At 54.0% G+C, this 10803-nt stretch overlaps 1 protein-coding gene across 1 annotated transcript; it reads left to right on the top strand.

The window, feature by feature from the left end:
- Window positions 1-936: 936 nt before the first annotated feature.
- CCDC63 (coiled-coil domain containing 63) lies at window positions 937-10695 on the top strand. Its single transcript, XM_074605927.1, has 11 exons — window positions 937-951; window positions 4570-4733; window positions 4885-5074; window positions 6199-6318; window positions 6805-6986; window positions 7539-7720; window positions 8213-8433; window positions 8893-8967; window positions 9366-9558; window positions 10144-10341; window positions 10533-10695. The coding sequence occupies exons 1-11, from the start codon at window positions 937-939 to the stop codon at window positions 10646-10648; spliced, it is 1656 nt and encodes a 551-aa protein (XP_074462028.1). The 3' UTR covers window positions 10649-10695.
- Window positions 10696-10803: the final 108 nt, after the last annotated feature.

Consider the following 10803-nt stretch of genomic DNA (forward strand, 5'->3'; position numbering starts at 1 on the left):
TCATTTTTACACTGTAAATTTTCAGTGTGAGAAGGGTGGCCTGCTGCATGCTCGTAGAGTGTCTGGCATGTTTGGCTCTCATTTTGTTGCGATTTTAGGTGTCAAATGAGGAAAATAGCATCAGAAGTTTGCGGTGTTGTTTCAGATGCTGGGCACAAGAGCCTTCTCTCCCCGAAGGGTGCGTGCCAAGGAAGGGCATGCAAGAAGAAGGGGTATTTTGCGGGGGGAGAATGGCTTTGCATTGGAAGACTAGACGGCGTGTATTTTGAAATAAACCTTTTCTGTAAGGGACAGACGGAGCAAAACTGAGGCCAGTTGCAAGAGGCTGCAGGTCTGCAACTCTTGATGTGTTTGCAGTGCTTTTAGGACCAAAAACTGGTCTTGCCCATTGAAGGCTGGTATGGTTCCCACACATATGAAGGTAACCATTCATCAGAGGAAAGAAATAAAAACCTGGGTAGGGAATGTGCTCATGGGAGGCCATTCCCAAGCCAAGTCTGACTCCCAAGCCAAGGTATCGCTTCAGGTCCACAGCATGACATCTCAGCAAAGATGGACCTTTCAGATGTCTGAATTCGGGACCTCTTCTGTAAGGTTTTGCCACTGGACTGCTGGTTGAGAAGATCTTTCCCTATCACCAGCTGCCTTAGCAGTTGTCAGCATCTTCCTGCTCCTCCCAGCGCTCCTGCTGGAGCTGACGGGAGTTTGATTATGATTTAATCCAGGCTTTTAGAGGAGGGAAAAAAGAAAGTTTTGACAGTTCCATATATAGTGCTCTGACTCACAGATTTCATGTGTCAAACACCGAAGACGGGTTAAGTAGAATTAAGTTCTGGATTTGTTATAAATAGGCATTAAGTAACATGAATTTATTACATTTGCATGAAAATATGGGCCTGATTCTTTAGCTTACCCCAGAGATTTGCTTTGACGTCGATGGGACGCTCCCAGGTAGGTGAGCTCAGATCAGAGCCAGCCCAGCTCTGGCCATCCCCTGCAGCCACCATTTAACTGGACCTGGTGAAGCAAAATCGGGAAGGATTTACGCTCCTCGCACAGATCAGAATTTGGCCCTTAAAATAGTACAAGCAGTTTTAATCAGACCCCAAATCTGCAGCTGAAGGAATAATTTCTCCATGTCAATCAGTGCTAAATGTACCTATTAGGGAAGATGGGTTAAGATTAAAATTGCATAAAAAGTCACTTTTCTTCTCTTTCTCCCAGAAGATGAAGATTTGTTGGATTCAGATGTTACAGATGATCTTGTCCTACTCTGATTACTGTTCTGCTCAGCCACAGCTTAAAGGTCGATCCAGACAATGAAGTCACCCTCACTCAGAGCAAGTCTGACAGTTGAGCATTGTTTGGGTGAAAACAGTCCCCTTTAGTGAAATAAATGCTTCTGCAATGAGTGTGACAGACACAGACTCTACCAAATCAGATCCCTCCTCAATAGGTTAATTTACTGACTTGTTCTTTGCTTAACAATTGAGAATTGGTCCATGGAGAAGGAACATAAAAAGGACAGACAATATGGGCTGTATTTTGAGGCTGGACTAGTCCAAGCCAAGGGGAACCAGGCATTTGAGCCACCCAGTGGCATTGTTCCTGGAAAAATAATGTCCACCCGTGCAGCTCTACCTTTATTCTGAACTGGAGGTTTGGCCCTATTTCTGCTGAGGGTGAAAAGAAGCAAACCGGAGAGAAGGGATCTGCAGTGTGACACAGCCAGGGCCACCAAGACAGAGTGACAGTCTCATCCCTGGAGAGGTTGTCGTTATTATCCCACGGAGCCGTCGATCATGCAGGAACAGCATGAAAAGCTCTGGGAACTTCCTGCGGCCCCGGTGGGACCCTCAGGCTCTGCCCAGCATCGCTCTGCCCTTGGTTGCGAATTTTCTTATCTAACGCCACATTCTGCTTTCTGCCGTGAAAACAATTTCCAATTAAATGCATCCTCAGAGCCTATCTGGCTGTGAATTAGCCTGGAACTTGATGGCTGGCTTGTTAGCTCATCAAAGTCTAGGGATAATGGGGAGGCGCAGCCTCAAGAGCGATGCGCTGGTTGGGGATTTTGCTCATCGCCTTGAGCTCGCCACAGCCCTGCAAACTGGGACACGGATGCCCTTTGCTCACCTTCAGCAGCTCTCTATTCCCCTTCATCCCAGAGCTGAGAAAAGCAACACCGAAGCTGCAAAACACAGCCCTGCTGCAGCCTCCAGCGCTGTCTCGTGCTTCTGCCCTCTGGGGATCTCAGGGCTTGCTGAGTCCCTGGGAAGGAGCCGGCCACGCGCTCCAGCTTATGGGGAAGGGATTATCATGGCTCTTGTGATTCAGCCCACTGCTCCCGTGTGCTTTCCTGCATGGAAAAGAGAGAAGCTGGTCTGAATCCTCAATTTGTTCCCTGTATTGGTCCCCGGAGACCTTCCCCAGGTGGTGGGCACCTCAAGGGTGTCTGGATGCTGAGGGCAATGGCAGTGATGTGGTCACTGCAGCCTCTCCAGGAGCAAAACGGATAGAAACCAGGCAGGGAGCCCACGGACCCAGCTGCAGGGCTGGCAAGGAAGGGAGGGAACTGCAGCTCCATGTCCCCGAAGTGCTGCAGGGGATGGTTGAGCACAGGGTGCTGCTCTCTGGTTGGAGCAAAAGGCTTCAAAGTCCCAGGTTATGTGACGATTCAAACACTCCAAAGAGAAGTGGGAACCAGTAAAATGAGGGTTTCTGCCTGCTGTGGACATGTGGCCAGGGAGACATCGGAGAATGCACTTCGGGGGGGGGGTTTGGGGCGTGGAAACCCCTTTGGTCCATGTAGTATGGGCTGCCAGCACCCCCCATGCAGTTGGTGGGAGTGCCCTGGCCCCCCCCCCCCGGCTCCATCCTCCTTGGTGACGGTCCCCTTGGAGAACCCATCCACACTCCCGATGTGTTGATGCTGTCGTGGCAACCAGGCCAGTGCCTGTTCCACAGAGCCTGGGGCAAGACAGGGCCAAGGACTGGCTCCCTGTCGGACTCTCACCTCTCCTGCGCTTCCCACTGGAGCTAAGGGCTGTTCCTTGGGAATACCCAACTGCTGCTGCGGTCCCATCCTCTGGCTGGAGAGGAACCGCAGCACCCTGTGGCGGGGTGAGCAGCCTTGGGGGAGGCGGGGGAGCCCTGGGGAGCTGCTGCGGGGCTGGGGGGGACCATCTTTGGGGGGGCCATCTTTGGGGCTGAGGGCTGCGGGGTCGGCCCCAGTGCCCTCCATGGCTGCAGAGGGACAGGGGCTGAATCCAGGCGATGTCCCCAGCTCGGGCTCCCCAGGGGCTCTGCCCACCGGCACGGGGGGCCTGGCCTCACCAGGATTTCTATGGAAACCCAGGTACCGAACGGGGTGGAATAACTCAAACCATCTGTTCTTCCCCTACTTATAAACTCGATAAGAGGAGCGTGTTTCGCGATGACATCACTACAAACGCTCTCCTTTTATTCATCACGCAGCCATCTGTGACGGTTTCCTCATGTGCCAAACACACGAGCGGGTGCTGAGGGACGGGCAGAGGGACACAATCACCCCCTTACCCCTTGTCTCATTTCTCCCCTTGGAAAGCAGACCTGGCCCCGTGGAAGCTTCCTTGTCCCCTTCCCGAGACGTCTGCAGAGCAACCGGCGGAGTTAGCTGGCAGAAATGAGGGGCTTAAAGGTAAAAACTCAAGCGCAATCTGAAGCTGACCTTCTCCACAGGTGCTATGGAGGATCTGCCGTGGGGATCTCACCTGCAGAAATAAATGCCACAGTGGGGTGACCGGACCGGCGGTGGGGAGCCGGGCTTTCTTTTGCCAGCAAAGTGTTGGGTTGTGGTGGGGCTGTTTCTGCCTGGCCTCCTGTGCCGGTGGAGAGGCTGTGGTCTGAGATTTGGGTGTTGGGGGAGGCAGGGTTGGGGAATATGGGTCAGCTGGGGACACAGATAGTGGTGGATCTAACTGCCACAGCTTCAGTGCCTACCTGTTAGGCGGTTTCTCAGCTAGAAGTCACCTTCCCTCAGCCAGGCACGTGAGCACTCCTGTTCCGCTCCTGGGCAAAGTCAGCTGGGTTCATTCATGTCCCCAGCATCGGTGTGTTTGATTCGGACTCACATTGTCCTCCCAGTCACGCTGGGTGATAAAATAGGTGACAACCTGCCGCCACCTGCCCTCCCCACTGCTGGAGGTCTGCGCCCTGTCCTGGAATTGAGGTGCTGGCTGGGGCTCGGTGGTCAACGGTCAGTGCGCCATCGTCAACAGGCACTGATTTTGGTTGCTGTTAACACCTCCTTGCCCTGGGGGGTGGTGGTAGCACGGGGGTGGGTTACCCAAGAGCAAAGCACCCGTCGGACTTTGCTCTGAAGTGGATCCGAAGTGCTCATGGAGTTGGTTTGTGTGGCTCAGTGTTTCGGGTGGTAAAGAATATCTTGGGTGGCGGCGAAGAGCTGAAAGTGGTGACAAACAGCTGGAGGTGGTGGTGCCATTAAACCGCTCCCCTGTGTCCAGCTCTGCTGTCTGCTGCTGCTGGTTGTGTTTCCTCAAGTGACCAAACTCTCCCTCTCTGTGGCAGCGGGGGCGGCCCTCTTTGAGGAGGAAGCTTTCGGACTTCCCCATGAAGGAGCAAGAAAAATTGGCTGAAGCCGATTTCAGGAGACTGCAGAAACAGTTTCAGATAGCAGCGGAGAAGAGGAGATCTTATGGTGCCAACGTGAGGCAGCAAATGCAGGCTCAGGAGTGAGTGCAGCTTCGCTCTTCTGCATTGTGCTTGGAAAGTTCCTCCATGCCGAGATCTGGGGAGCCTGGTGCTGAGGTGGGAGGGGTAAGGAGCTGCTCTGGCATTGCAGGTGGGCTGTGCTAGATGTCATTTGTTGTTCTGTTTTTACAGAAAAGAAATAGCGTCGCTGACTCAAGAACACCAAGAGGTGTCATTAACACTGAGCCAGATCACGTCTCCGAGAAATGCGATGCTGGATGACAGAAATTGTGTGGACGTCCAATGCCTCTTGCAGACCAAGTATCAGTATGATTCTCTGATTAGAGACAGAAAAGCCCTGTTAGCTGACCTGGACAACCAGGTAAGAGCATCTGGACCGTCCCCTGGCTCTGGCTGAGCATGGTAGAGCAGAGCAGAGTCACAGAGTGAGTCCTCCTTGATGCAAAATGCATATAATTCAGGACTTGGAATATAATGCTGCCTCCTGGCAAAAGACACATGACAATGACAAATGGGTAGAGCCAGGCCCCCATTCAAGTCAGCAGCACTGGCTGGAAGAGTAAGGTCTGACTCTGAACCTTGTTGTCCCACCGGTCTCTGTAGCTCCTCTTTGATGGCACACACCTGCCTGCGGTCACACAACATCCCTTTGCTTTTCTCTTGACTTTTTTTTTTCCTCCTGAAAAAGAGGCAAAAATGTAACTTTTTTAGTTGTGCTGCCTGAGACACGGCAAACAGAGGAGCAGCAACATCTGAGGGATGTACCATCGCTTCTCCTGAGGATAGCCTGGTCGGATTTGGTCAACGGTGGGCTGGGAGGCCAAGGGAAACCCAGTGCTACTGAAGTGACAGGTCCCTGCAGCTTTCTGCTCTGGACAAGCCACCCATGACAAAAGTCAGGAAACATGTTCGGGTAGTTTAGAGTTGCTAGAGGTGCTGCAGAGCTTTCCACAACAGGGTGAGCTTTCGATCAGGGGTCGCTTGGCTGAGTCATACCTCTCCCACCTGCCCCTGGCTTTGTTGTTCTCCAACTGCTTCATTCTTCTCGTGGATTTATTTCCTCTGGCAGCTCCCCACTTCTGGCAGAAGTTTTCCTCCACTCGTTCCCAGGGAGGATTGCACAGATCCCTGTCTGACCAGCACAATACCACCATGAAAAAACCATCCTCATTGCCTCTTCCACTCTACGCAGAGTGCTGCTCTGCCTTGTTCAACACCTGCCGAATTTCTCTCCAGACACAGCTGCGTTTCCTTCGTGACACGAAAATAAACCCATTCGTAGTTACAGTTTATGTTCCTGCGTATGCAGGATGGGATCCTTTGGGATTAAAGCTGCTTTTATAACTGTGAGCTCATTAATGACATGGTTGCTGTAGTTCAGGTCAACAGAGGGTATTTTCTTTGGCTAAGTGTCCTGACAAGAGTCCAGATCGTAGGGGTGGAGGTTAAACTTTCCTTTTTTTTTTTTTTTCTCTGTGTGTGCAGATACTAGAGCTGGAAAAAAAGATTGTGAGGGAAAACCAGATAGCAGCCAAGGTGAAGCAAGCGAACAGTAGCAAGCAGCTGCAGAAGCGGATTGAGACGCTGGAGATGCATCTAAACAATGTAAGCAAATGTTTTGCAGACCTTTGGAGACCATGTGAAGGGCTACACTGGGACCCGTGTGCCAAACGCTTTTTGGTCAGGACAAAAGATAATGGTGCAAATGCATTTGGTTGACGCAAGCTCCATAAAGGACCTGGCTTGTTCCCCTGGCCTGATTGCTCCCAGAATATCTCAAAGGCTCCTTCAAGCTTGGTGACCCAAATGCAGCACTTGTGCCGTGCCAAGAAGCCTGAAGGTCTGCACCTGTTTTAATGACAAAACCGAGCTGCCTGAAGCCACCTTGCCTTTGACAGTGCTAGCTCCAGGTCTCTGCCGTGATCGGCCTAGCCTACTGTCGCCTCCCCTGTCTTGGGGAGGAGGATAGTGCAGAACCAACTTAAAATCTCTTGGGCTGTGTTTGTCCCAGCCCTGGTCAAGGTCTTTCAGCAGAGACCTGACCCCCCGAGTTCTGCACCAGCTTCAAACTTTTTGCTTCCCTCTCCCCAGATCACCGTCCATTTCAATACCATCCTGACCAGAAATAACAAGCTTCGAGAAGAGATTGAAAACCTGCGAATCCGGAAAGCTACTTTGGATAACTTCTACTTGAAGCTCCATAAGAAGCTGGATCAGCAGTGGAGAAGGATGAACACTGCCGTTGAGCAATCCACGCAAGCCTACGAGCAGCGGTACATGGCCTTGTGAACCCTCTGTGTCAAACTCGGCACCAACGGACGATGCTAGTGATGAGTACTGATGTAAAGAGAGACCAATTGCAACTTCAGAGAGAGGATTCACTGCTCTTGTCTAGAGCTGGGTGCTAAGGGTTATGTGCCTGGTCAGTGCAGGGAGGCTGGTATCTCCAAGGTAATTTACTCCACCTATCCTAGACGTTTCTCAGGATCAGGTGAATTGCCCCATGGAGAAGTCTCTTTCTTCTGAGTCCCACCTGAGCCTGCATGGGGAGCTGCAGCAGACCTGGAGCACTGGCCAGCCAGCTCCAGTCAAAGTAAGCCTGGCTGCCACAGTTGGGCGCTGTGTCTGAGTACAAAATCCACCAAGAGCTACGTTAGCTGCTCCTGCTGGCCTTGGGCTAACACAGCTGCATCTGGATGAGAGCTGGGCAACGTGCACAGCATCATGGGGCCTTTGCTAGGTCAGGTACAGAGATGCTTGGGAATGGCCAGGAATACAATTCCTTATACCTAAGCATGGTGTAACCTGCTGGTTTCCGTGTGCAGGATGGAGGCTCTGGCAAGGTTTTCTGCCATGAACGAAAGGCACAGCAAAGACACTGTCCAGTACAACGTCGAGCTGCAGGAGCGGGAGCGTGTTCTTGACCAGGAGACCAAACTGAAAAGCTTCACGCTCACCAGATTTACAGATCGCTCTGAACTGGAAGAACAGGCCAAAAAGAAAAAAGGTATCAGATGAGAGAAATCACGTGCAACTGGGACCGCAAACCAGGAGTCTGCAGGGTTGGCGAGGGGGCTGCTTATAGCACTGCGCCCCAAAGGCAGGACCTCTCCCCTGCCCGCGGGCTCCTTCCCCCACCCTTTGTCCTATAGAAGAAAAGGATGAACAGTGATAACCAAGTGAGGACACCCAAAACCATGGGTCTTGGGGGTGTCCTTGGGGAAGAGGGAGGGACAGGGAGACAGGGAGCTCCCCTATGTGCAACCTTGGCTCCTTTTATCCTCGTGGGGATGGATCCAACTGTGTTTGCCCCATTCCCATGATGACAGTGAGCTCCCTGCTTAGTTTCCAGGTGAAATTAAGACATCCTCTGCCCCTCTGGTGCTGTTCCCCCCTGCCCCGAGCTCCCTGCCAAATCCCACAGCAGCCGCAGGGGAAGTCTCTGTAAATGGCAGCCTGCAGGTACATGCACAGCCTGGATTCTCTGTCTCACCCTCAGCCTTGAAGGCAGCCCAGCGGGCCAAGCAGAGCCAAGGGGAGAGCTTTGAGAGCCGGGAGGTGGCTTACAAGCGCCTGCTGGAGCTGGCAGAGGATGGGGACATTGACCGGCTGCTGAATGGCTTCATCGAAAAGGAGGAGAAGAACTTTGCCTGCTTCAGCTACGCCACCGAGCTGAACAACGAGATGGAGAAGATGCAGCAGAAGATCAAAAACCTCCAGGTCTGTTCCAGGCTCTTCACCTCTCCCCTTTCTCAGCTGGGGTGCTTTTGGGCTGGGGTGGGTTTTTCCTCTCCCGTGTGTTCAGCATCACTGCCTGCACCAGACCCCAGCTCACAGCCTGCCACACGGGTGGGATTAGGGGAACGCAAAAATATAACTGCCATAGAAAAATGCTGCGTTCTCAAAGCTAAAAGTGTCTCAATGCTGCCACCGTGTACCCAGCAAAAATACTGCAGCATCCAGGAGGGCCAAGAGCTGCCTCTGTTGAGCGTGGGGCTGCCTGGAGCGAAAAGTGCTGTGGGGTCATCACCTACCCTCCTGGCCTGGGGACAGTGGTCGCCAGAGAGGTCAAGTGGGTTGTCCCTGCTCCCAGGGTGGAGAGATGGTCCCCCAGCCTCTGTTAGGCACGTCTGGTGGGCATTCAGCCAGCAGCCCCTCCATGTGCTTGTATTTAAACAGGACGAAATTACGTCCCTCATGACGGACCAGGAATATGCAGAGAGCAGCAGCCTTCATGTCGTGCGGGAGCTGGAGGTATGGCGGCTGGGATTTCCCTCTCCAAGGGCAGCAGACCCCTGGCTGTCCCGGCACGTGTCCTGAGGAGTCTGGTCCTGTCAAAGCTGCTCTGGCCAACAGCTGTAGAGGCACGGGCAGAAAAGGGCCCTGCATTGGCTTTGGCAGCCCTTTCTCCCAGTGCGTGGTGAGAAGGTGACTGGGGGTCTCCTGCTAGCCCTGGTCCTCCAGTGCCTGGGGTCTCATCTGCGACATGGGGAGCTTGGGATCCCCTTCATAGAGCCTTTCCCCTGCAGGGATGGAAGCATCCCACAGTCTCTCCTGGGATATCTCCAGTGTCCAGACTGGAACTGGCCAGCACTGCGGGGGGAGGGAGAGCAGGGGGCTGGTGTGACACCTAGCAAAAACTCTGCTAATAGGAAAAACTAACGGAAACCACTGAGGAAGCCAACTGGTATGAAGACCGATGCAAAGAGAGCAGCAAAGTCCTGGGCCGGCTCAAATCTGGCATGGAGGCCCTGTTCAAAGACATCAACTGCGATGCTACGGACATAATGAAGCAGCTCGGAGAAAACGGGCAGGTCACGGATCTGAACCTGATGCAGTTTTTTGGTGGGTCAGAGCTGCCCATCTTCCCCTGCCACAATGCCCAGACCTTCTGTGCCCATTACCCACTCGCACTGTGTTTTAATCAGTGGTTTTTTTCCCCTGCCCCGTCATGCAGGGGTGTCCCTAATGTGAATTTGAGGTGCCAAATTCCCAGCAAATTCAGGAGCTAAGCTGGCTGTATAAACATCCCAGCGGACCCCCAAGCCCTCATTTTGGCTCTGGGTGTGGGACCCAGCCTTGGGCCCTTGCCCTTGGGGAGGCAGGCTGCCCGACGGCACTGCCTCGGGGAAATCGATGGATCCCGGGCTCAGCAAACAATTGGGGGTGGATTTATCATGGAATGGTTAGAGTTGGAAGGGACATTGAGGATCATGTAGTTCCAACCCCCCTGCCCTGGGCAGGGACACCTCCCACCAGCCCAGGTTGCTCCAAGCCCCGTCCAGCCTGGCCTTGAACCCCTCCAGGGATGGGGCAGCCACAGCTTCTCTGGGCAACCTGGGCCAGGGGCTCACCGCCCTCAGAGTAAAGGTGGAGGGGTGCAGGGACCCGGTGCGGGGGCCCTGTGGGACAGCACTCCCTCCCACCCAGGTCTTGTGGAGAAGAAGACCAATGAGCTCCTGCTGATGGAGTCCGTCCTGCGCTACACCTCGGCGGATGGCTCGCTTTCAACCCCGTCCTTCACCAACCCACTGCTGGATGGCGCCGGGCTCCTCCGGCTGATGGATCGGGGCCGGCTCTGCCCACCACCCCCCACCCTGGACGGCACCATCGACGCCATCGACGCTGGTGAGTGTGGGAGGTGGGAGGGAGGGGCCGTGGCCGCGCAGCCAGCCAATCCGCAGTTCCCCCCTGCCTGCCCGGCCAATCCCCCGCTGGCAGCTCCCCTCCCCAGCCAATCCCAGCCAGCCTGCCCCACCCCGCCGGGTATATAAGGCCCACGGCGCTGTGCGTGACAGGGCGGCCATTTTCTTGGGCAGTGGAGGTGCCGCTGGACCATGACCAGCTGCGCCAGCTGATTCTCCAGAGCCAGGAGAAGGAGCAGGGCAACGCTGCAGGCACGGGCAAGAAGGGGAGGAATAGCGTCAAGGTGTGATAGCCCGGCGGGAACAAGTTAAATAAACAGTTTCACTTTTGAGCTCCCCCTCTGCTTTTTCGCCCCGGCTCTCTCGTTCCAGCTCCCTTCCCCTCTGGAAGGAGCCCAACACCTTCTGCAGGCTTCAAAAGCTCGCTGGGTGATATTTCGGCATG

Source organism: Larus michahellis, chromosome 13, assembly GCF_964199755.1.
Source record: "Larus michahellis chromosome 13, bLarMic1.1, whole genome shotgun sequence".
Classification (NCBI taxonomy): Eukaryota; Metazoa; Chordata; class Aves; order Charadriiformes; family Laridae; genus Larus; species Larus michahellis.